Raw genomic sequence first — 26,192 nt, forward strand, 5'->3', positions numbered from 1 at the left:
TATTAGTGTCCAAACACCAAAAATATATGTATCTATCCACCATGGAATCAATAGTAACAAATATTAAATCATTTGTTGGTGACCTATCGCAGTAAGAAAGGCCATCAAGCAAAAAGTGTATAAATGATCCACCAAAAACAGTGCATATATCAATACTACTCCTGGGCTGAAAGTAATGGAGCCTTCCAAATGATCCTTCCATCGTCAACCAGAAAAGGGAGAAGAAACACTTCACCAAAACACCAGTGTAGATGAGCCTTACCAGATGGTATGACCATCAATAATGGAATGGTCAAATGCGTTCTTATAAAGATCAAAACCGGGATGTCCCTGAATCTCCAAATGCTCCCTCGCAGCGCTGCACATTCTTTAGTTTATATGCTATACATAACTCTAACTTCCACAGCACCTTTCTTTTTATGCAGAATTTTTTTTTTTCTGTATATTGCTGATTCTGCAAGCTGCCTTGTCCGTATGCTGGTTTTAGTACAAGAATGCCTATGAATCCGTTTTCTTTTAAATGCCATATAAAAACTGATAAAATGACCCAAATGTGTTTTATAGCTGCTTTTTGGCAGTTTTTTTTTTCTTTCCTTAATGCAATCCTTTTTTGAATGATAGGTCCTGATATGCTGCTTCCTTAAAATCTCAGCATCGTTTTAATGTATAAATACATTTCCCTTTCTTCATCATTGTACTTATTCTGTGCAGGTTGGCTACACTCCTGACTGGATTTTCCTGTTGAGAAATGTCATGAGAATCAATCCAGACCAAGGCCAGCAGTTTGCACAAATGCTGGTGCAGGATGAAGAGCCTCTTGCTGATATTACACAGGTAAAACCCTGCACAAAAACTTTTGGGGCTGCAGTTTACTTGGGTTTAAGGTGACCTAATCATAGGTTCGTAATATGCATTAGCATGGTTATTTAATACTGTTTTTTTTTTTTTTTGTCTCTTTCAGATTGTGGATGTATTTATGGAGTATAACCTTATTCAGCAGTGCACTGCATTTTTGCTAGACGCCCTGAAAAACAATCGTCCCAGTGAAGGCCCCTTGCAAACACGTCTACTTGAAATGAATCTAATGCATGCACCTCAGGTATATCTATCTAGAGGTTTGCACAATAGCTTTTTTTATGTAGAGTATTTAATGATTTGTAGTAACTGATAATGTTACTTTGTCAGTTTTTAGGTCATGTTGGTGTTCATGATCATGTTTCTGTTATGCTCTAGGTTGCAGATGCTATCTTGGGCAACCAAATGTTTACACACTATGACCGTGCTCACATTGCCCAACTCTGTGAAAAGGCTGGTCTGCTTCAGAGAGCTCTAGAGCACTTTACTGATCTGTATGATATCAAGCGGGCTGTTGTCCACACTCATCTTCTTAATCCAGAGGTAAGACTTTCAAGCAGCAGTGCACCCTTTAAAAATAAGCAGACAAAGTGTATACATAAAACCAACTGTACCTTTTTGGACTATAAGGCCCCATGCACAGTGAGCTTAAACTGCAGCTTTTACAGGCGTTTGCCTTTTTTTTTTTTTTTTTCCAGCCTGCAAAAGCACCTCGGTTAGCCTAGACATGCACACATAGGCTTTTACAGGCATATTAGAGGGGAACTTACAGGCTGGGGAAAAAACACATCACCAACGTGTTCGGGAGAGGAGCTTTTTAGCAGGAAACATGCATAAACACATGGCACATTCTTGCGTTTTTTAATAGCTTTCTTGCGTTTTTTAATAGCTTTCTAATGGCTGGAATAAATTTATATTCTGGCTAATATAATGCATTAAAGCGCTTAAACACGTACAATACACAGCTTTTACTACTTTTTTTTTTTTTTTTTTAAGCCGCTTTTTCCCTGCCAGTAGAAAAAAAATGTTCAACATTTGAACCATTCCTGAATGAATTTATAAAATATTTTAAAGGATAAAGAAAAAAGTGTAGCTTAATCTAGCCTCTAATTGTAGAGAAGACTTTCCCATTGAAGTCTTCTAGCACAACCTGTAAGGATAGTAATGTGGCAGCTGCCATTTTTGGTTTAATGTCATTGACTTCAGGGTTTAAATTCTGGTTTCACTACCTTGGGAGGTTCTGGTCTGGAATAAACTATGCAAGATGAGACTTTCGATTTCACTGGCTGCATGCTTATTACTAGTCTGAGATTCGCTAGGTAGTAAAACTAGAAAGATGATGCCATGTAGCTTGCACCTGTACATCTTTAAGGCAGATTATTATTTGATAGACTCATTCGTCATAATTTTACCCCATGATGATTTTTTTATGTTTAATGACTACCCTGCTGAGAATGTTGTGGCAGGCAGTGCATATTATGCTTGGTAATGGTAATTGTGCTACATTCACTTACACTAGTTTAGCTAACTAGGAAATCATAAAGATTTGTGATCTTGCCCTATTATGTTGTCGAAAGAAGATGTCATTCATCTATACTGAAGTTCCAACAAACAAGCAGCCCATTGCAGTTATGAATTCCACTTGTTTCTTATATTTTCAGTGGCTGGTAAACTATTTTGGCTCTCTGTCAGTTGAAGACTCTCTGGAGTGCTTACGCGCAATGTTGTCTGCAAATATCCGGCAAAACCTGCAGATCTGTGTACAAGTAGCTTCCAAGTACCATGAGCAGCTCTCTACTCAGTCACTCATCGAACTCTTTGAATCCTTCAAGAGTTTTGAAGGTATGTAAAATAAAGCTATTACATTTCATTAAATATTAATGTAGGACTGATGTAAGCTTGACAGACATCCTTTTAAATGTTGTTTCTTTAGAGTCAAATGGCTGATGCGATCACAAATAAGATCTTATCAGCAATTGTTTTTGCCTACTCTCTAATAGAAAATTTTAAAAAGGCCATGCCTTTTTAAGCTGGCCATAGATGATGCAATATTTTCTGCAACCACTGGTTGCAGGAAAGAAAATCGCTTGATTACCCCATCTGAGCTATTGTGGTGTTCTGGGGGGTGCAGGGAGCCATCCTGGCCGGGAGAACACAGTAATTATTGCTAGCGGCTATAGCCACTGGCAATCACTGCATTTAAAAATCCGGCATGCTGGTTGTACTCAAGTCGGTAAATGGGTCCATTGTGTCTGTCTAAAAAAAATGTAACTTATACCGTACAGAGATTGTTTGTTTGTTTCATGTTCATGTCTAAGTGGACAACCCTTTTGTGATCATATCTTGGAAAAACAATGGTGGTCATCTGATAAAAATTATTTTCCTCTATATTGGGTCTCCAAACTTTCTATAAAAAAAAAAGGGCCAGTTTACTCCCAACTTTACAGGAGCCAGACCGTGGCCATTGTGAATAGAAATGATCCTGGCATCAGTAGGTGTGAACAATGCATCTTTGGTAATGGGGGAAGCAATAGTGCCCTATCACTGGTGTCAGTTGGATTAATAGTGCCCCATCATTGGTGTCAGTTGGAGGAATTGGTGTTAGTGGGAGGAATTGGTGCCCCAATCATTGGTGTCAGTGGGTGGAATTGGTGCCCCAATCATTGGTGTCAGTGGGTGGAATTGGTGCCCCAATCATTGGTGTCAGTGGGAGGAATTGGTGCCCCAATCATTGGTGTCAGTGGGAGGAATTGGTGCCCCAATCATTGGTGTCAGTGGGAGGAATTGGTGCCCCAATCATTGGTGTCAGTGGGAGGAATTGGTGCCCCAATCATTGGTGTCAGTGGGAGGAATTGGTGCCCCACCATTGGTTTCAGTGGGAGGAATTGGTGCCCCACCTTTGGTTTCAATGGGAGGAAGAGTGCCCCACCATTGGTTTCAGCGGGAGGAGGAGTGCCCCAAGGGCAAGCAAAGGGCTACATTGAGCCCCCTGGGCCACAGTTTAGATATACCCCCTGCTCTATATATTTTAATGAGATGGGACAAATGTCAAACTATCCCCTATTTTGTAAACGCTATAACTTTTGCGCAAACCAATCAATAATTGCTTTATTGCGGTTTTTTTTCTCCCCCCAAAAATATGTAGAAGAATACGTATCAGCCTAAACTGAGGGAAAAAAATGTTTTATATATTTTTAGGGGATATTTATTATAACAAAAAGTAAAAAATAATGCATTTTTTTTTCAAAATTGTCGCTTTATTTTTGTTTATAGTGCAAAAAATAAAACCGCAGGGGTGATTAAATACCACCAAAAGAAAGCTCTATTTGTGGGGAAAAAAGGACATCAATTTTGTTTGGGAGCCACGTCGCACGCAATTTTCAGTTAAAGCGACGCAGTGCCGAATCGCCAAAAGTGGTCTGGTCTTTGACCAGCAAAATGGTCAGGGGCTGAAGTGGTTAACCCAGGGCTCGACAAACCCCGGTCGCCAGGTCGCATTTGCGCCTAGATTTCGTGTCCTGGCGACTGGGGCAACGCTGCTGGGGTATCCTGTCTCCATTTGGACCCCGAACTCCGCCGCGCAATTCCATCGGGCCGCGCCGGCCAGTAATTGAGGCCGCGGCTTTGCGGCCTTCTAAAATCTTTCGGTAGTCTGGCGCCATCTTGTGGTGGATGTAGAAATTACACCCTATTCCAATAATGCTAATTCCTAATGGAGTGAAGCTCCCCTGCCTGTTTTTTGCCCAACGGTGAGTGTGGTGGCTGGTAAATGGCTTCTCATTATATTATATATATATATATATATATTATTAAATTGATTTATATATATATATATATATATATATATATATATATATATATATATATATATATATATAAATTTTTTATTTTTTTTTGTAAAAAGTAAAAAAAAAAAAATTATTTTAATTAAGGAAAAAAAAAATATTATTTGTAATCCTCCCTGCTTGACCCCTTTCACAAGGGCTGTCTGATCAGGTTCACCTGTCAGTTTTTCAGGCGGACCTGATCGAACCCTTAGCAGGGAAATGGCAGTAAATGAGCGGGAATATGTCGGAAATAATAGTCACATTCTTTTGTTAACCACTTCGTGCCCGCGCTATAGACGAAAGATGTCTACAGCGTGGACACCAATTGCCGGGAGGGCGTCCCTAGACATCCTCCTGTTTACTTCCCCTCTGCACGCCGCCATGGGCGAGCATCGGGGAAGTTCTGTGTTGGCCGTGTCCCTTGGATACAGCCAATCACAGATCATGCTAAATGACCAATCACAGCGGCCATTTAGCACTCGAGCGGTGTGTCCAATGAGAGGTGATCTCATATGTGGGGGGCTGGGGGCTATCTTCCCCCTCACTCGTCTCCATGTCAGGCCAGGGACAGGTCCAGATCGCCGTCACGGACCTGGCTCCTAACTTTTTTAGCTGGCTCCTAGATTCCAAGCAAATTTGTCAACCCCTGGGTTAACCTATGTAGCTCCTACAATCCCACATGCTCTTTCTCTCCCAGATGCTTCAGGTTGTGGGCAGCATTATCACGTACAATGCAGGACCATTAGTCCTGCATTATATGAGACCAAGTATGTGTTGAAACTCAGGCCAGAGCACTTTAGGGAGCTTTTTTTAAGGACTGCTTCACAAAAACAGGGAACCTACCAGAGCAAGTCGTGAGACTAGTATTACACCTTATTTCTGTACCCCTACACATAAAGAGCAGTTAGCCCTTAGTTTTTAAGCTCCCCACTGCAGGTGGATTTTTTATTTTCTTGTGTCCAGAAAAGGGTGTTTGTTAAAAAAAATAAAAATAAATCAGGATTGCCTTATTGAGGAATAAAATAAAAACAAAAACAACCAAACTTTACATGGTAGTACAATAGAAACAGGTTGGGCATCTAAATCTGTTGCCGAACTGAAAAAAATTAACTAAAATAAGGGGGAACAAATGGGGACCGTTCAGCAATTCTAAGAAGGAAGGAGACACCCTCTTCCAAACTATCCCACAATATCTTCCATAGCATATACATCTAGAGGGAGGGCTACATTACCCCCTGGAAGTGTCATGGGGAGGAATGTAGTGGGGGAAGTGAGGGAGAGGGGAAGGAGAGAGGCTATGTTCAAGCTTGAGGCAGTACAACAGTTCAGTATAGAAACCCCAACTTAATGGGAAGTCCACGGCTGCCACGCCTTCTCAAATTTCCAGGGTCAGTCAAGACTGATGTACTTCCGTTTTGTAAAGGGGCAACGTGGCGTCAGTCATTTCCCAAGACGACAGAGCAGGTGGAGCAGAGGAGGACCATTTGCAGATTGCCTTTTAGCGTAGAATAGTAAGTAACAAATCAACAGCTTCCTATGATGCGATTTCTGAGCATCATCAGGGATCCCTAATAGAGCCAGCTCAGAGACTTATAAATTGATAGGTCCAATTTAGTGTTAATCAGGTCAAAGAGCACTAAACAGAAGGTCTGTATCTTGGGGCACTCCTAAACCATGTGAAAAAAAAGTACCTATCTGGGTTTGACCTACAATGGAGTTTAGTGCATTTTCATAGAATTGTATATGACGAAGTGAATAAAAATTATTCAAGTTTCTTCAATTTTCCTATTCCAGGACTTTTCTATTTCTTGGGTTCCATTGTCAACTTTAGTCAAGATCCCGATGTTCATTTCAAATACATACAGGCAGCATGCAAAACTGGGCAGATTAAAGAAGTTGAGAGAATCTGCAGAGAGAGCAATTGTTATGATCCAGAAAGAGTCAAGAACTTCCTGAAGGTAATTGTATTGAGAGCGTTTGAAATTGTGACTTGACCTAATGGTAATAGAAGTTGGATCCATGGATGAAATTTGCAGGAAAGTAAAATGGATGTGTATGCCATAGTGCTCACAACATTTAGGGGTCAAGGTGCAGGGAATTCATCAGGTTATTATGGGAACGTTGGTAGGGGGGGAAAACTAAAGTCGGTAGTGTTTGATATTTTAAGAGTTATGCGTGTACATACAGTTACAATATTGTACAGTCATGTATGCTTGTTGACCAGACTGGTATTTGCTAGGCTTTAGTAAAGGTACTGAGAGCCAAACACATTGCCTCCCAGATGGTGAGCACAGTTTTTTTGTTTTTTGTTGGCAATAGGCCCCTTTCACATGGGGCGATCCGATCAGGTCTGCCTGTCAGTTTTTCAGGTGGACCTGATTGTACCTTCCAGTCTCTCTTCTATGGAGCGGCAGATTTCAGCGGACACATGACGGCTGACACCCACAGCCATCTGATCCTGTCTGCCAAAAACAGATGGATGAGGGACCTATTCTCCCATCAGTATATCTGATCGGTTGGCATCAGATTGAAATGGACAGGTGATCGTTTTACATCTGATTGCCCCATAGACTAGAGCGGGCTGTGTTCGTGTCCGCTCTGCGAAGCAGACATGGACCTGTCATCTGCCTGCTCAGCGGATAGATCCCTGCTGAGCAAGTGGATCCTGCTTCACACAGGCGCCCGTGTGAAAGGGGTCCATACATTACTACAGTCACAGAGAGAGAGAGAGACCACTATACTGTGGCCAGTTGTTTTGAAGGAAGAAGTAGAGAAAAGCAGGAAATATCTGAAAAGTATTCTGACCAGAACCACAAGTAGTTAAATGGCTAATGTGTTTATCTAGTACGCCCCCAATTCAAAAAAAGTTGCGACGCTGTGTAAAAATCTATATCATGCGACTCTCTAAGATCTTTTTATACCCAATGTTACTGATTAGTTGCAAAATGTTCTTCCAGCTCTTCCTTGTTGGTACAGCTTACTTTGCCTGATTTTTGTTGCCCTGTCCTAACTTATTTTGAGACTTGTTGCTGTCAATTTCAAAATGACCTAAAATGGTACATTTGCTCAGTTTAAATATTTTATATGTTTCTATTGTGAAGAAAATATCGGTTTGTGAGATTTTGCAAACCGTTGCATTCTGTTTTTAAGTAGATTTTACACAATTTCAACTTTTTGGGAATTAAGGTTGTAAACTGAGTCTGCAGTGCAAAAGGCACAAGTTTCTGTGTGAAATTATTTGCACAACCTACAAGTAGGAATAGAGAAGAAAAACCGTTGCAGGAATGCAGTTTTAGTGATAATGATAGAATCCATATTATCACTGTGTTACACACAGACTCCAAGGGAGTATACAGCTAGGATATAGTTTTGCCTCACATGATAAAGATTGCATCTCCCTCCTATAAAGAAGCTCTTGCACAAAAAAGACTTCCAGTAGGTGTTGAACTGATTTTTTTTTTAGAGCCTATAAAAATGTATTTAATTTATGGAGGTAGCAAATGTATGATACCTAGAACACAGCACATGCAGCAGGGGCTGTCTGTGGCACATAAATGACTGCTTAATTTTCTGTTGATCAAGGACTTTTATTTTTATCTAATTCGGTGTTAACGGAAGACCAGCAAAATCCATAGCACATTTTATTTTTATTCTGTCAATGGATTTATTTTGTCTAACATGCTTAATATTTAATCTCTCAGGATTATGAAACCTTTTTCATCCTGTTATGAAATTAAAAGGTTTAAACCCACTTAGCAAAATTTTTCTTGTTAGGTTAATTAACAACATTCTTGAGCTGTTTAGCATATTCTATTTTTTTTTTATTCCAAATAATATTTTAATTACTGCATTAGTATTTGGGGAACCATGTTAACTAGGAGTTGTGTAGTGACCTTCTCCTATAGTACATGGTATATATTGGGTGATTTTTAATGATTGTGTACAGTAGTTTTCTTTAGAATAGTTTCAGATTCCCTGCTTTGAAAATTCTGTACACATGAAAATATAAAGTATAGTGAGATGTCATTCCAGTCCCTTAAGAACTTGACTTTGAACATACTCTCCAACTGTACATATAATGTACCTTGTAGCCTTTCCTAACAAGGTCTATCTCTGCTACTTAGTTTGTAATGGATTTTCAGTTCAGAGTTCTCTTTTCAGCTCTGTTTTTCTATCTTTTCTTTAAAACTTAGGATGTGAAACTCCTGTTAACTGTTCTGGGCTTAGCCAGTCCTCATACATCAGGTTCTAAAGTTCAAGGTGGGGAATACGGAGAGCTGACTTAAATGTTTCCATATGAAGCCATCTTCTGTCATTAGTGTGGTATCATGAATTCGGGTTACCTGTTAAAAAGGGGGAAAAAAGTCTTTGAATTTCCTGAGAATTCGTAGTAGTAGTAGTAGAAGCCCATATAGAAGCATTTTTATGTTTTTAAACCGTTTCCTGATGGAAGTTATTTTTTGTGCTTTTCCTTTTTGTCTGTGGAATGAGCAGGACATGTACAAGGTAAATTTCATGCAGGCTTTATACCTGTATTCTTGGTGTAATTTGTGTATGTAGGATTGTCATGTGGAAAATTTTAAGCTTTTTTCCAGGTTTCCTATTTTTCCATTTTTGTTTTAAGAAATCTGGTAGCTATGCTACTACTGCAGCATCTTTGTAGCATGTTAAAGCATACATTATAACAGTTAGAGCTGAGCCCAATTTAATCGTAAATCTGACACAGTACAGTTTTAATACAGCGTGCATGAGCATTAGAAACGTTATATTTTAGCTTTGTTTTGCAGAAATCTTCAACAGTATGAGTGTTGTTTTTAGTAAAAGTCCTTGGTTGTATACGAATTAAGACTGTTAAACCAGGGTACCACAAAATCTATGTTGTGCTAGGATAGTATTAAGCAGTGCATAGAGGTTTATCTTTTGTTCCTCATGTTTAACTTTTCTGATGCATTGTTGCAGGAAGCTAAACTTACAGACCAGCTGCCACTCATAATTGTCTGTGACCGCTTTGACTTTGTCCATGATCTGGTGCTGTATCTATACAGAAACAACCTGCAGAAGTACATCGAGATCTATGTACAAAAGGTAAGAGTTATTTCTTTTTCATTAAATGGTGGTTTGACAGTCTCAATCTTGCTTTTCAGTCTTAAAGAAATTTCTGTCTTATTAAAAATCTCCTGATATTAGATCCACTGCAGGCAAACCGCACTGTTTGCGATGTGTTTGGAGTTTCAACTTTGCATTGGCACCCACAGCAGATGGCAATCACACTGCGAATGTGGTGCGGGAAACACGCAGGGGTTGCTGCGTTTTTACCGCACTGCATATGTGTGAACCTAGGCTTACATTTTTTTTATATATATATATATATGCTGTATATGTTAATAAACATGACCAGAATGTTTCACTCAATTTATGTACAGTACTTCCCATGAAATGCTGGCACACAAAGTAGCTTAGCAGCTATATGTTCAAAGGGTTTCCAAGGTCAGTCTGCATCATACATGTATAAGCCATGCAGCTCCAACATGGTGATGCCTTTCAAGCTGCTTAGGGGCACATTGGGAGAATAAAAAAAAAAAAGATACAAACTAAGCTACTCATGCACTTTGCCATCACCATTTTTTTTTTTTTTTTTTCTATATTCATTTCATTGCTTTTGCTTCATTGACAGAAGGGCAGTATCGGCTTCCTAGCCGAAGGTTGAAAACCACCTCGGCTTCCTTGAACTATTTGACTTTTATATCATAAGGTACCCATACATAAAAGATGACCGTTTCTTGATCCTGCCATTTACAGCTAGATAAGGAGTAAATAACTGGATATCACCTGAACCTGCCCAGCCTGTTGCTGTCAAAGGGAGCCTCACTTAAACAAGTTAAAGCTGCTTCGATCTCTGCTGCTCCCCCTGACATACAGGCAATATCTGGCCCATACAACTTGTCACTTTGCATCTCCAGTACCAATCTTTATAGAACATTCTTATTCATGGTCACACAAGTTGATCTTGCTACCCCGCGCACAGTTGTCACATGCATGCATTTTTGACCACCTGTCCAGATCTGCCAATATTACATGATTGCAGATCACCAATTCAAACTTTCAATGCACTTCAAAAGTTAAAGGGGTTGTAAAGGTTTGTTTTTTATTTTCTAAATAGGTTCCTTTAAGTGCATTGTTGGTTCACTTACCTGTTCCTTTGATTTCCCTTCTAAATGTTTTTTTTTTCTTTGTCTGAATTTCTCACTTGCTGTTCCTTCTCAGTAAGCTGTTCTGGCTGACTAAACACCGCTCGGATGATGGTGTGAAGTTTACTGAGGAGAAACGGGAAGTGAGAAATTCAGACAAAGAAAACATTTAGAAGGGAAATCGAAGGAAAAGGTAAGTGAACCAAAAATGCACTATCTTAAAGGAACCTATTTAGAAAACAAAAAACAAACCTTTACAACCCCTTTTAATTAGCACACAAAGCTTTCAATGTGTTTTTTTTTGGTTAACAATATACTGACGGCTGTCTGTGTCTTTTAAAGGTTAACCCAAGTCGGTTGCCAGTGGTTATTGGTGGTTTGCTAGACGTGGATTGCTCTGAAGATGTGATAAAGAACCTTATCCTGGTGGTAAGGGGCCAGTTCTCCACTGATGAGCTTGTAGCTGAAGTCGAAAAACGAAACCGGTAAGTGCTGGGAATGTGGCAAATTTCTGACGTGCATCTATGCAAGGATTCCCTACAAAAAAAAAACTTTCTACCTTTTTACAGTACTTTAACGTAGTGTTGGTATACTGCTTTAACTATAATACTGCTGGAAAGATTTTGAAATTTTAAATCCACGATCACTATATTACAGCAATAAAAAAAAAAAGGAAAGAACTTGTTGCGCTATAAAGCTGAAGACCTAAATGCCATAATGGCTGCTACCACAATATTGGATGCAATGCAAAATAAAAAAGTTCAGTGTAGCGCTTAAAAAAATAAACAAATATAAACAAAAGTTCATATGTGGTGCTTTGAAAAGATGTCTTGATAATCACTGGATTCAGTTCATCTGGATTCTTTAAAAGGATAGGAGGAGGAGACCATCACCAGCACCCAATCACACTGCCTCTTACCATCAGCACAAAAACTGTATGCAGAAAGCAAAAACCACATATGGTCAGGTCTCAGATTCCACCCTCTCGAACTGATTTGCCCATCCAACAGAAATCTCATCGTATATGTACATAGATCTCAGCCCAACCTTATTTGCACAGGAGTACTCCAAATCAATAGTACGATGATCATAATGTAAAGAGATCAGAAAAATGTCCTCATTGCGCAAGCATCAGAAAAAGGTTTTCTTTATTACATAAACCCCAGTAGATATAATCTCACGTTTCCTTAATATAATGAAGGCATAAAAAAAAAAGCGCCCAGCACTTCCTACCGACAAGGACAGAACCACTGCTCGATTCACTGCTAGCATGTCACTGTTCCCTCAATCATCCAACGTTTCCTCACCATAGTGCATCATCATGGCCCCTGATGCAAGGGTTACCCACTCGATTTTGCCAGGGATGATGAGTAAGGTGATCTAATTGCCCTATTCCTTACTCCATTATTGGTAATCATCCCCCAGGTAAAATGAGCAGTTAATCCTTGCAGTGTGGAGTAGGGCGACCCCCCCCTGAGGTGGTGAGGTGTTTTTTTTTTTTTTTTTTTTTTTTTTTGTCCCTGTAGTTCAGCTTTAACTGTAAAGTTTGTATAATATAGGAGGGTTCCTCTATTAGTTTAATAGTGAACATTTAATTTCACGCAGATTAGTTCTATAACTACTAACTTTTGAACCTGAATGGCTTTTTGGTTTAAGGAGGGAGCTTCAATTTATCTTGTGCATGCTATATTCCATCATTTAATACACATCACAGAATGTGACTCTAAACCTGTAATCCTGCTTGAACATTTTCTTGTCTATTCAGATCGGATATTCTTGGTTAATGTCTTTGTTCTTTTTAGGTTAAAGCTGCTTCTACCATGGTTGGAATCCAGAATCCATGAAGGCTGTGAGGAGCCAGCCACTCACAATGCTTTGGCAAAGATTTACATAGACAGCAACAACAATCCAGAACGGTTTCTCCGTGAAAACCCATTTTACGACAGCCGTGTTGTTGGAAAGTATTGTGAAAAGAGAGATCCCCATCTGGCATGTGTGTCATATGAGCGAGGACAGTGTGATCTGGAACTAATCAATGTATGTTATTCTCTGAATTAAGATAAATATCAAGTTAAGTGCAATTGATCACTGCAGTATGCATAAAAAAATAATTTATAGTGTTTTTTTTGTTTAAGCTGCTTGAGCTTTTTCTATGCATATGATGAGGCTATTGTTAATCATGTTGGGTATAAACCACAGCCCACAGGAATGTAGTATGTAAAGGAGCCCATGCAGGTCTCTAGATCAAATTTCAGCATTTTTTTGTTGTGAATGTTTTTGTGAGTCAGTGGTTTTAAACCCTTACATCCCAGTTTGGCACCCGTGGACCGCGATCTACCAGTCAGTTGCGGCTAGATGACTGGTAGATTGCCTGGGCTTGCCGACCTGCTGTCACATGCCATAGATGAAGTGCACTGTGTGTACTACTTCCAGGCAGGTATCGTGCAGCAGCACTACTGCATGCAAGGTCAGTGTTACTGGGCTTAATGATACTGGACACAATAGCATTTTTTTTATGGGCACAATAGCATATTTGTGCTTTTGTGCCCATATAGATACACAATACCAGGTACAGTTTTGCTCATAAGTTTACCCTGGCAGAATTTGATTTCTTGGCCATTTTTCAGAGCATGTGAATGATGACACAAAAACTTTTCTTTCACTCATGGTAGGTGTTTGGCTGAAGCCATTTATTATCAATCAACAGTGTTTACTCTTTTTTTTAAAATCATAATGACAAGAGAAACTACCCAAATTACCATGATCCAAAGGTTACATACCCCAGTTAATACTGTGTATTTTTCCCCCTTTAACCTCGACAGTTTGAAGTCTTTTGTGGTATTTGTGGATGAGGCTCTTTATCTTAGATGGTAAAGCTGCCCATTACTCTTGGCAAAAAGCCTCCAGTTCCTGTAAATTCTTTGGCTGTCTTGCATGAACTGCACTTTTGAGATCTCCCCAGAGTGGCTCAATTGTATTGAGGATCAGCAGACTAAGGTGGCCACTCCAGAACCTTCACTTTATTCTGCTGTAGCCAATGGCAGGTCGATTTGGCCTTATGTTTTGGATCATTGTCATGTTGGAATGTCCAATTACATCCCATGCGCAGCTTCTTGGCTGATGAATGCAAATGTTCCTCCAGTATTTTTTTGATAACATACTGCATTCATCTTGCCAACAATTTTGACCAAATTTTCTGTGCCTTTTTGTAGTTCACACATCCCCAAAACATCACCGATCCACCTCCAACCTTTCATCACAGGCCTTGTTGACTCCTCCAAACGTAGCATTTATGGTTGTGGCCAAAAAGCTCAATTTTGGTCTCATCGCTCCAAATGACTTTGTGCCAGGTGGTTTGAGGCTTATCTCTGTGCTGTTTGGCGTATTTTAAGCAGAATACTTTGTGCCATTTGTGCAGTAATGGCTTTCTTCTGGCAACTCGACCATGTGGCCCATCTTTCTTTAAGTGCCTCTTTATTGTGCAACTTGAAACAGCTTTTGTTTTCCAAGAGTCCTGTATTTCACCTGAAGTTATTTGTGGGGTTTTCTTTGCATCCCAAACAATTTTCCTGAAATGTTATTTGGTCTTCCGAACCTTGGTATGGTTTCCAGAACCCCTCATTTTCCACTTCTTGATTAGAGTTTGAACACTGCTGATTGGCAGTCTCATTTCCTTGGATATCTTTTTATATCCCTTTCCTGTTTTATACATTTCAACTACCTTTTCCTGCAGGTCCTTTTGACAATTCTTTTGCTTTTCCCATGACTTGGGAATCCAGAAACATCAGTGCAGCACTGGATGATAGTTGCAAGGATCTGTCAGGAGTCCAGAAACTCATTGCCCTTTTTATATACACACACACACTAATTGCAAGCAAACAGATCACAGGTGAGGATGGTTACCTTTTTTAATAGCCATTCAAACCCCTTTGTGTCCATTCGTGTGCATGTTATCAGGCCTAAATCACCAGGGTATGTAAACTTTTGATCAAGGTTATTTGGGTAGTTTGTTGCCATTATGATTTAAAGAGTAAACACAGTTGATTGATAATAAATGGCTTCAGCTAAATGCTAACCATGAGTAAAAATGTTTGTGTTATCATTCATATTCTCTGAAAAATGGCCAAGAAATCATAAATTCTGCCAGTGTATGTAAACTAATGAGCACAATTGCATAAAGATTCTAGGGTGCCAAAATAGATTCCCAATAGAAGCTAGATGGGCACAAGCATAGAGATACTTATTTTGCCTATATAGATTGAAAATATCAGCTATATGGGCATAGTAGCATAAAGATGCTGTTGTGTCCATATAGCTCCTGTTGAGCATTGATATGGGCATAACTGCATCTATTTGGGCACAATAGCATAAATATGCTATTGTACCCATATAGCTGCTGCTGTGCTTCTATATGGGCACAATGGCATCTATACGGGCACAGAACCTATAACGATGCTTTAGCAATAGACTTTTATTTTGCAGGTTTTGTGCGCTTTCATTAAAGCACACCAAAACTCCTGGATGCCTTGCCAAGTTATCTCGCTAACAGGATCCTGGTCCCAGTGATCTTTGCTTTCTCCCATGTTGTTCAGATAGATCTCAACCTCTTGAAGGTTGCCTACCTCTGCCTACATATACCCAGTGAAGTGACTGGCCTCAGGTGAAACAGAAATGAAACAAATCATACTTCCTAAGTTTCAGCTGTTAATCTGCAGTCTTCTTTTCTATATATCCCATCAAAGTGCTGAATATTTATAGCTAGTGCAAGTTCAGAGAAAAGGGGGCACAGAGCTGAAGTTGCGCACTGCGGAGCAGAGTTCTGAGAGCTGATAGGATACACTCTCCCTCGCACAGGATCAGAGCTGAGGCTGTCAGTCAGCTGTAGGTCCCTCTCTTGTTGCCATTTTTCTCTTGGTGACAGGAAAACTTGTCTGAAGTGATTTGTGCTGATATTGGGGGAAATGAAGCAGCAGACAGGACACTTGGTGTTCTTAATTTAAACAAGTACACGTTATAGAGGGATATGATTTACTCACATTTCATGGTCTGAGGTTTACAGCCACTTTAAATACCTGTAACTGGATAATTTTACAGCTAAAGAAAATGTATTAAGAACCTGCATTGTCTTCAGTTACTGTAAACTAAAGAGTCTGACGGTTTTTCCTTAGGTGTGCAATGAAAATTCTTTGTTCAAAAGCCTTTCAAGATATCTGGTGCGCCGTAAAGATCCAGAATTGTGGGCTAGTGTGTTACTAGAAAGCAACCCATACAGAAGGCCTCTGATTGACCAGGTACGTTATAATATTTTTGAGCAGACACTGTATTGTGACTCTATATACACGCACACAGTTATTTTTTTTTTATTTTTTTTTTCTAAAAAGATAATTTTCTTCCTTCCTTTTTTAGGTTGTACAGACTGCTTTGCCAGAAACCCAAGACCCTGAGGAAGTGTCTGTCACAGTGAAAGCCTTCATGACTGCAGACTTACCAAATGAGCTCATTGAGCTGTTGGAGAAGATTGTTTTGGACAACTCGGTCTTCAGTGAACACAGGTAATAAAAATACTTCCCCTAGCTGATGTGATTGCCATGTACAAAATTACATTCCAAGGTCCGGCTTTTCTAATTCTGTAAAATGTTTATGCCATTCCAACAAACCTAGTGCCTTTTTTTTTTTTTTTTATTATTATTTATTTATTTTATTTTTTAACAGTTGGGTTTCAAGCACCATCAATTTACTGACCTAATGCCATTAATTGTATTCGTATTCACACATTAATGTATAATTAAAACCTAGAAGTTTCTTGGAACTCTGGTGTAGAGACTGTTTTAGATGCACTGTAACCTGGCTTTATTTACAGGAATCTCCAAAACTTGTTGATCCTCACTGCTATCAAAGCTGATCGTACTAGAGTCATGGAATACATAAACCGCCTGGATAATTATGATGCCCCTGATATTGCAAACATTGCCATCAGTAATGAGCTATTTGAGGAAGCCTTTGCAATTTTCAGGAAATTTGATGTGAACACATCTGCTGTACAGGTATGATGTGCTACCAAATGTTTCCCTTTTTTTTTTCTAGCCTATTTGCTTATGAGTTTGAGAAATAATGTTTTAAATCTTCTATCCCTTAGGTCTTGATTGAACATATTGGAAACCTGGACCGTGCTTATGAATTTGCTGAACGTTGTAATGAACCAGCTGTTTGGAGTCAGCTGGCAAAGGCACAGTTGCAGAAAGGAATGGTTAAAGAAGCAATTGACTCCTATATTAAAGCAGATGATCCTTCCTCTTATATGGAAGTGGTACAGGCTGCTAATGCTAGTGGTAAATGTCTTTTTCCTCCTTTCAGTTTTTGCATACCCCTATATTCATTGTCTCACCAGTTTCAGCATGGAAGCTTACAGTCTTATTAAAGCCCAATATTTCAGTCGAGAATCATTGTTGTCTGTGTCCTGAGGAGGAGATTCAGCCTTTTTGTCCTGAAGCTCATTGTCACAAAGAGAGAGCAATGGGAAATTTTGAAACATTTTTAAATATGCCACTACCAGGATTAGGTGGGAAATTTCAGGGGACACACTTGTTTTGGGAAGGGCTGTCTAGGAAGGGAGATATTTTCTGTTGGAGAGGTGGTTCTATTTTTCTAACCTCACATTTAATTTGCTTGGTGACTAAATCCAGTTTACAAATATACAGGTGAATGCCATAAGTGCTTTTTATTTTAAAGGATAAGTTTGTTTAGAACATGTTACACGCTACAACCGTATTTGGTGTGTAACAGATAATACACTCCAGCACCTCCCCTAATCCCCACCATGGCAGACTAATTTATAATTCTCAATGGACTGCGAGGGGGCTGGTGAGCACCCCCATAGTCCACTGACACTTCCAGCTTTCCAACGGAGGCTGTACAGAGGTACAGGCAAGAAAGCTGGAAGACAGGTCTGCAGGAGCCTGACATTGCACCTGTGAGCCACTGATTGATCCACTGATCGTGGGGGTTTTGTAGTCTCCAGGAGCAGAAAATAATAAATGCACATTTACTGCAAAAAAAGTTCATTTATTATTTTTTTTATTCTAAAGGTGAATTTAGACTTTAATTGCCAATACCAGGCTATTTCTGTACTAGTGGGCTTTACCCAATTAAAGATAAGTAGATGCTAGGGTTCAGGACTGAAAAAAAAAGTCAGTTTAGTTTTACCTGGAATGGCTCTTTATGACCATGCTGTATGTCTGTTGTCCTATCCGTAGTCGGTCATTTTTCATAATTATCACCATTCACTGAATGGAGCATTTGTGCTAAATTGGGAATATACAAGTCCCCATGGGCTTTGCCATGTCTAGGTTTGCTATATGACAGATATGCATGTTTTGGATTATTTTCTTACATTTTTATGCTACACAGGAAATTGGGAAGAGCTAGTTAAATATCTGCAGATGGCCCGGAAGAAAGCAAGGGAATCCTATGTGGAAACAGAGCTCATCTTTGCTCTGGCTAAAACCAATCGGCTCACTGAACTTGAGGAATTTATTAATGGACCAAACAATGCCCACATCCAGCAGGTTTGTAATATACCTTCACATTCACCAAATCCCTGATGGAACAATTGGTACCTGGCCTGATGGGGTCCCCTGTCCAACTTGGCAGTCCAGGAAGAGGGAAATGGCCAAAAAGCTGTGTGGGAACATTTGCTGAATAGTCAGATTTTATAATTAGAAACATCAAAGCACAACAGATTAGAAGAAATTTGCTGTCCAAGGAACATTCATAACCTAAAGGAGAATTAAAACCTCCAATCATTTACAGTCGGAAGTCACCATCTTGGCCTCTGATCTACAGTTGCCATGTTGCTGACTTTACAGTTCTGTCGAGAGCAATGAACAGCTGTGATAGTTATTCACGGCATGCCTTAAATGTACCTGCTTTGGGAAATGGTTAAATTTATGTATTATAGTATGCTTAAAGGGGTTGTAAAGGTAAATGTTTTTTCACCTTAATGCATTCTATGCATTAAGGTGAAAAAACATCTGACAGTGCCGGCGCCCCCAGCAACCCCTCCCCCCCTGTTTTACTTACCTTACCCCTCGAAAGTCCCGCGCTCGTCCCCCGACGTCATTTCCACCGTTCAGCCTGGCCGCTGATTGGCTGGAGTGGATGGATGGAAAGCAGCGCAGCCATTGGCTCGCGCTGCTGTCGATCACATCCACTGACGCGGAGCGCCGGGGGCGGGGCCGTGTGATACAGCGAGCGGCTATAGCTGCCGGCTGTATCACGGGAGCGCGCCCGCAGATGCTTCTCACCATGCAAGGGAGCTTGCATGAAAGTGAGAAGCACCTGCGGGAGGAAGCCGAGACAGCCGCCGAGGGACCCCAGAAGAGCAGGTTCGGGGCCACTCTGTGCAAAACGAGCTGCACAGTGGAGGTAAGTATAACATGTTTGTTGTTTAAAAATAAAAATCACTTTACAATCCCTTTAACCCAATAATTTGGTTTGGAGGACACCAAGGCAGTCTGGAAATGTATTCTTGCCTAATGTACAGTATTTTTGTCTCCTGTCAACTTATGTGGCACTTTCTCATCTAGGATAGAGGAAAGCTAATTTGTGATTTTATTCCTATGAAGCTGTTATTGATTTAAAGCTTGATGGGGTGCCATACTTAATGTATTAGGCACTGGTCTTCATTTTTCATATTTACATTTTTTTTTTTTTTTACCTGATGTTAGAATCTGTCATTTTCACACGTTTAATTTCAATAATAATAATTTGTTTTAATTAGGTTGGTGACCGCTGCTATGATGAAAAAATGTACGATGCTGCTAAACTGCTCTACAACAATGTTTCAAATTTTGGGCGTTTGGCGTCCACCCTTGTTCACCTAGGAGAGTATCAGGCTGCTGTGGATGGTGCTAGAAAAGCAAACAGTACACGCACTTGGAAAGAGGTGATTATCGAAAATCTGTAAATATGCCTGTCATCATTACTAAATTGCTCAACACTTAAGAATACAAACATTTTTTTTTTTTTAGCCACTGATCAGAATTATTATACAGTAAATAGGAGTGCACATGCTGAGGTATTTCACAGTTCAATACAAATTGCAGCATTCACTGTGAAGCTATGCGACAAAAGTTAAACCTGTTCTCAAGTTCCATCATTTTGTTCATCCAATTTATACAACTGCAGCCATTGGTCACTGCATTGACAAATTACTTTTTTAAAAAATTTTTATTTTATTTTATTTTTAATCAGACTGTAGCCCTCATGTATGTTCGCATCTCAAATTTTTCATTAAATACTAATCAAGCAGGTCTAAGGGAATTTCCAGCAGCCCGCAAAAAACATTTTTTTCTGTTTGACATTTTTTTATTCACTTTTTCTTTAAAGGAGAAGTTCACCTTTTGAGGAATAAATGATAAATGCATTTTTTCCTGAAGAAGCCTGAAACGGATTTCTCCTGCAATCGGTGGATTAGGGGTACAGTTTCAGGCTTCCGCAGACAAGCCCTGCACCTTTTAGCCCATACCTCCATATGAGCTGACTGTTTACAAGCTGCAGGACTTGTGATTGAACTACAGAAGTGCTCATTAGCACCTTCACAGTCCATTAAGGAATGGCAAACTGGCAGCTGTGGTGATTGGTTGTAGTCTATTAATTCACAGGAAACTGAGAATGAATGCTACAGCCGTGTGGGCAGAGGGAGATGACCCCCCACCCACTGTTGCATTGAAATAGGGAATAGGGGGAGAAGCTGCGGGAGCTGGAACATGTAACCTGTTCCGAAAAGGTAAACTTTCCCTTTAAAGCTGCTCCTCTGTGTCTGTACTTTAGAAACCACGGCACAGCTAATGTAGACTAAAAATTACTACTGGCTGAATGGCTCCCAAATTAAATTGATTTGTCCACCCTTTTTAAGGGAACTTGTATGAAATGCTAAATTCTTACCAGTTTCTTTGCATTTTATTTCAGGTTTGTTTTGCTTGTGTGGATGGTAAAGAGTTCCGTCTTGCCCAGATGTGTGGTCTTCACATAGTGGTACATGCTGATGAACTGGAGGAGTTAATAAATTACTATCAGGTAAGCAGACATGTATTTTTACAAACCTGCAGCAAACTTATGGGTTGTGTATATAAGATTTAGGTCATGAAATGCCATATTAACTGTTTTTTTTTTTTTTTTTAAATCTCTTATTCAGGACCGTGGCTATTTCGAAGAGTTGATCACCATGCTTGAAGCAGCCCTAGGCCTGGAACGTGCACACATGGGAATGTTTACAGAGCTTGCCATTTTGTATTCAAAGTTCAAACCACAGAAAATGAGGGAGCACTTGGAGCTGTTCTGGTCCAGGGTCAACATTCCCAAGGTAATGCAAATCTCCTTGTGTACACCTTTTAGCCTTCATTTACACCAATGCAATTTGACAGTTCAAAATCACATAAGTCTCGCCCTGTTTTCGGCAATGAAACTGTTCAAATTGTTGCGACTCAACTTGCAGCGACTTTTAAAAAGCACCTCAAAATCACACTGAAGTAGCATGATTTCAAAGCTGCACTGGTGTGAACTAGGGCTTAATGGTGTAACTCTTTATTTTTATTTTTTTGTTTTTATACAGGTAATGGCATCTGGTCTGTGTGTGTTTTTGTAAACAGTGCATTCACTCTTTTTACAGGTGCTGAGGGCAGCAGAACAAGCTCACTTGTGGTCAGAATTGGTATTTTTATATGACAAGTATGAAGAGTATGATAACGCAATTATTACAATGATGAGCCATCCTACAGATGCATGGAAAGAAGGGCAGTTTAAAGACATCATAACTAAGGTAATAACTCTGTTTTATGTGCATATTTTCTATTGTTCATCTAGTCCAATGCGGAATACCCTGTCTTTCCTTTTTTTTATTTATTTTTATTTCTATATTGTTTTTACCCCCCTGCGACTCATAGCACTTAGGCAACCATGTTTGGCGCACTTGTTTGAGCCAATCAATTTTTTTAGCAAGGCTTTTAGAGAGTTGAAGGAAGCTGAAATACCCAAAGGAAACCCACGCAAGCACAGTAAATATGAAAACTCAATACAGATAGTGTTCAGGTTGGGATTTGAATCCAAGACCTTAGTACTGCAAGGCAGAAGTACTAACTAAGCTACTCTGTAGATTTACTTATTTCAGCTGGCTGTCATATATTTGACACAACATCATTTGTTTTACTGCGCTTTAATATTATAGCAACACTTCAGAAAAAAATCCTAATCACATTATTTTCTGTTAACATTTTACAACAATGGCAGTTTTCTCTTTAGGCTTATTGTCTCTAAAATCTGTCCAGGGCCCATTAACTAAGCTTTACCGTTTTAATCTCTCCTAAAACAAGCTAGTTAAATTTGACACAACTGTTTAAAATCAAAATAAAAAATGAAATCAAGTATGTGTTAATTTGAAAAAGCTGATTGCAGCAAACAATTATTGCTTATTTCAAATAAACATAAATGAGGGGGGAGAGAGAAGTGAGAGTTAATGGAGGACATTACAAAGAGACGGAAAAACAGTAGGAAATGGTTTCATTAAAAAATAGATATTTTTTGGAGAATGAGGACATTTAGTGTCACTTAAAGATTAGTCTGGTAAATGTGTAAAAAGGCGCCTAGCGCGCCATCTACTGGCTCAGAAATTAACTGAAAGTGGAAGCTTTAAAAATGTTTAGTCTGAACCTTGCAAATATTAAAATCTGAAAACCCTTCTTGGCTTTAAATGTGTACCTGTTTCTCCTTGTAGGTGGCCAACGTGGAGCTTTATTACAGAGCAATACAGTTCTACTTAGAATTCAAACCATTGCTTCTCAATGACCTTTTGATGGTGCTGTCTCCCAGACTGGACCACACCCGTGCAGTCAACTACTTCTCCAAGGTAAATCACACTGGACTCCTTGTTGGTTGTAAAGCCACATAGTTACAATAAGGTAGGCTCAGTCTCAAATGGAATGATTAATACATTTTGATAAAGGACATTGCAGAGTGTGATTTGGGTGCAGCACTAACTATCTGCTTTATAGTACTGCAGCAATATGTATTGATTTTATTAGTTTACACTACGCCTGTAATTTTAAGGTTATGATAAGCATGTAATGGCCACTGCTAGAACATTGCCTAAGTTTCAGGCACTAATATTCTCATGTCCAAAAACAAATTATGAGAGGATTAGAGTTCAAGTATCTGCTCTGTTATGCAATATATGTAAGGAATTTTTATGTATATAACATTTCTTCAAAATGCTGTTTTTTTTCTTTTTGAAGGTAAAACAGCTCCCTCTAGTGAAACCATACCTTCGTTCAGTGCAGAACCATAACAACAAATCCGTGAATGAGTCTCTGAACAACCTTTTCATTACAGAAGAGGACTACCAGGTAACAAGCGCTCCCCCCAACTATTAGTCTTTTGGAACCATTTATAGAGCAGGAAGTCTGTGCTTTTCTGTTTGTTTTTAAGCAATGTGTTTTTTTTTTTTTTTTTCTTTCTTCAAGGCACTCCGTACATCTATAGATGCATATGACAACTTTGACAATATTTCTCTTGCTCAACGCTTGGAAAAACATGAACTGATTGAATTCAGAAGGATTGCAGCATACCTCTTTAAGGGCAACAATCGCTGGAAACAGAGTGTGGAGCTGTGCAAAAAAGACAGACTGTATAAGGTTTGTTTAGACTCGTGATCACCAATGTGTTTTTCATACGCTTATTTTATTCGGGGCTCCAAAATCTATCCAGGCACATTCCAACATTACAAGATACACGTCTGGATGAGACACTGAGCTACTCTGTAGGCAGACTGCACACTGTGTGTGTATCTCAAGGCTTCATTTCTTTTAGCTAGGAAGATGTATTCAAAATTGTAAAAAATTTAATGGAGCGGGGAAATAGTGGTGGGACTTTAAAGGTGGGAGAAATGCATTGAAGGGGCTTTACATGCATCTTGTGGCATCTGCTCTTATTCTGGCTACACATTTTACATTCTGATTGTACCCTTTGTGGCATTTAAATAATTGAACATAAATGTATGCATGCGTTTGCTTACATAAATCAGACAAGATTGGGAATGTTTTTTTGTTCTAGCAAGATTATAAAGTTGCTAATTCAGTATTCCCCATTAAATTTTTGGTTTGGTAGATGTGGGTTTAGTAACACTTTAAATGCAAAACCTATACAGTAAAATCAGTCTGTATATCCAGTAAAGTTGGCTTGTTATAATCGCTGTGGAACCTAAAGGGGTTAATCCTCTTTCTGTAAAAAGGCTGTTTAAACTGACCTTCTCTGATCCTCCCCTTTTACTGTCCTTAATCCATCTGCTGATAGTGCAGAGCCTTTGGAGTCACTCTGCACATGTTCAGTTTGGTGTGTATTGCTAGAGGTTGTTTTTTATTTTTTATTTTTTTTATTTATTTATTTTTTGGTTGGTTTTGGGAGGGTGCATGTGATCTGCACAGGGACAATCTGCACTGTCCACAAATGGTCAGGAGTCATGCCTCATACAAGACTGCTATATCCTGCTGATGAGACGTTATTTAGCAGTTTACATTTTACCAAAATAATTGCATTTCCATGTTCTGTGTACTGTGGGGAGACCAGATATAGTGAATGCAGGGTCCTGGGTTTAATAACACTTTTAATATAGGCTTTGCAGATTGTGTAATGTGTGATATGTGTGTGCCCAGTTTAACCAAGCGTTAATGTTTAGAAGGTGAAAATGGCTAACAGTTTTAAGGGAATTTTTTCTTTAAATATGTTTGGGACAGTGAAATCTGTTAGGTACCTTTTTCAATGAAGAAGTTCTACTATCTTAGTAAAGAGAAGGACTATTTTAGTTGGATCATAGTTGCCTGTTGTGGTAGTAGCAGTTGTAGTAATGAAGAAATTGAGTATATATACTACAAACTAATGTATGGCAATGAAAATGTAGGTTGATTAACCACTTCAGCCCCGGAAGGATTTGCCCCCTTCTTAACGAGGTAATTTTTTGCGATCCGGCGCTGCGTCACTTTAACTGACAATTGCGCCGATAAACAAAAACCGTGACAATTTTTTAAACCCTATTTTTTACTTTTTGCTATAATAAATATCCCCAAATTAAACAAAAAAACATAGTTCTTCATCAGTTTAGGCAGATATGTATTCTACATATTTTTGGTAAAAAAAAAAAAAAATCACAATAAGTGTATAATGGTTTGCGCAAAAGTTATGGCGTCTATCAAATAGGGGATAGATTTATGGCATCTTCTTTTTTTTTTTTTTTTTTTTTTACTAGTAATGGCAGTGATCACCGGTTTTTATCGTGACTGCAATATTGCGGCGAACAAATCGGACACTTGACACCATTTTGGAACCAGTGACATTTATACAGAGATCAGAGCTAAAAAATACCCACTGATTACTGTATAAATGTCATTAGCAGGGAAGGGGTTAACATTAGGGGGCGATCAAGGAGTTAACTGTGTCCCCTAGGTTTGTTCTAACTGGGGGGGAATGGTACTGTCTGGGGAGGAGACCGATCAGTGTTCAAAATTAGTATGAACACACTATCTGTCTGCTCTCCCCTGAGATATCCGGGATTTGTGTGTTTACACACACAGATCCTGGTTCTCGCTCTATCACGAGCGCCCGGTGGGTGTGATGCACACGCATTTGCTCCGGGGACACTCTGCGGGCGAGCGCGCTTGTTAAAGAGCCAACGTACAGCTATGACATCTCCCCTGCAGCTCCTGGTCGGACAAGGGTTAAAGGCTGTAACAGCACTAATGTTGACCATTTTTTTTCTTCTTCTAGGATGCTATGCAGTATGCCTCTGAATCCAAAGATACAGAACTGGCAGAGGAGCTTCTGCAGTGGTTTTTGGTTGAAGGAAAGAAAGAATGTTTTGGTGCTTGTCTTTTTACCTGTTATGACCTGCTGCGACCAGATGTTGTCATGGAAACAGCATGGAGGCACAACATTATGGACTTTGCCATGCCCTACTTCATTCAAGTCATGAGGGAGTACTTATCCAAGGTAGGTACTAAAGCTACCCAGTAAGAGCTTTTGAAGCATAGAATTGAATAAATCTCCTTCAAATATTGTTACAAATGGTTTTGCCTTTAGAAAAATTGTAAAAGAAAAAAAAAATTAGTTGACCACATACAACTATCAATGGGCTTGGGAGCAACAAAAGCAACTTTTCAAGGATATATCATGTTGTTTTCGCTTAAAGGACACCAGAAACCAGTTCATCTAAATTAGATAATTGAAATGCAATATTTAAAATTTTTTAATGCATTAGATAATTATCAAATTTGAACGA

General features: G+C 39.3%; 1 protein-coding gene across 2 annotated transcripts in view; it reads left to right on the forward strand.

Moving 5' to 3' along the window:
- CLTC (clathrin heavy chain) overlaps window positions 1-26,192 on the forward strand; it is a 106,603-nt gene that overhangs the window by 61,978 nt on the left and 18,433 nt on the right. For both annotated transcript variants that reach the window (XM_077482108.1, XM_077482109.1), the window contains exons 10-30: window positions 712-834; window positions 962-1,099; window positions 1,234-1,398; window positions 2,517-2,697; window positions 6,477-6,640; window positions 9,642-9,767; window positions 11,213-11,355; window positions 12,673-12,907; window positions 16,039-16,161; window positions 16,277-16,422; window positions 16,731-16,914; window positions 17,007-17,199; window positions 18,278-18,435; window positions 19,650-19,814; window positions 20,840-20,947; window positions 21,066-21,233; window positions 21,540-21,689; window positions 22,641-22,772; window positions 23,158-23,268; window positions 23,386-23,556; window positions 25,682-25,903. In XM_077482108.1, coding sequence (XP_077338234.1) covers window positions 712-834; window positions 962-1,099; window positions 1,234-1,398; window positions 2,517-2,697; window positions 6,477-6,640; window positions 9,642-9,767; window positions 11,213-11,355; window positions 12,673-12,907; window positions 16,039-16,161; window positions 16,277-16,422; window positions 16,731-16,914; window positions 17,007-17,199; window positions 18,278-18,435; window positions 19,650-19,814; window positions 20,840-20,947; window positions 21,066-21,233; window positions 21,540-21,689; window positions 22,641-22,772; window positions 23,158-23,268; window positions 23,386-23,556; window positions 25,682-25,903 — 3,306 coding nt within the window. The remainder of the gene's footprint in view (window positions 1-711; window positions 835-961; window positions 1,100-1,233; window positions 1,399-2,516; window positions 2,698-6,476; window positions 6,641-9,641; window positions 9,768-11,212; window positions 11,356-12,672; window positions 12,908-16,038; window positions 16,162-16,276; window positions 16,423-16,730; window positions 16,915-17,006; window positions 17,200-18,277; window positions 18,436-19,649; window positions 19,815-20,839; window positions 20,948-21,065; window positions 21,234-21,539; window positions 21,690-22,640; window positions 22,773-23,157; window positions 23,269-23,385; window positions 23,557-25,681; window positions 25,904-26,192) is intronic.

Source organism: Lithobates pipiens, unplaced genomic scaffold (genome assembly GCF_037356315.1).
Source record: "Lithobates pipiens isolate NorthernLeopardFrog02 unplaced genomic scaffold, aLitPip1_a1.2 Scaffold_16, whole genome shotgun sequence".
NCBI lineage: Eukaryota > Metazoa > Chordata > Amphibia > Anura > Ranidae > Lithobates > Lithobates pipiens.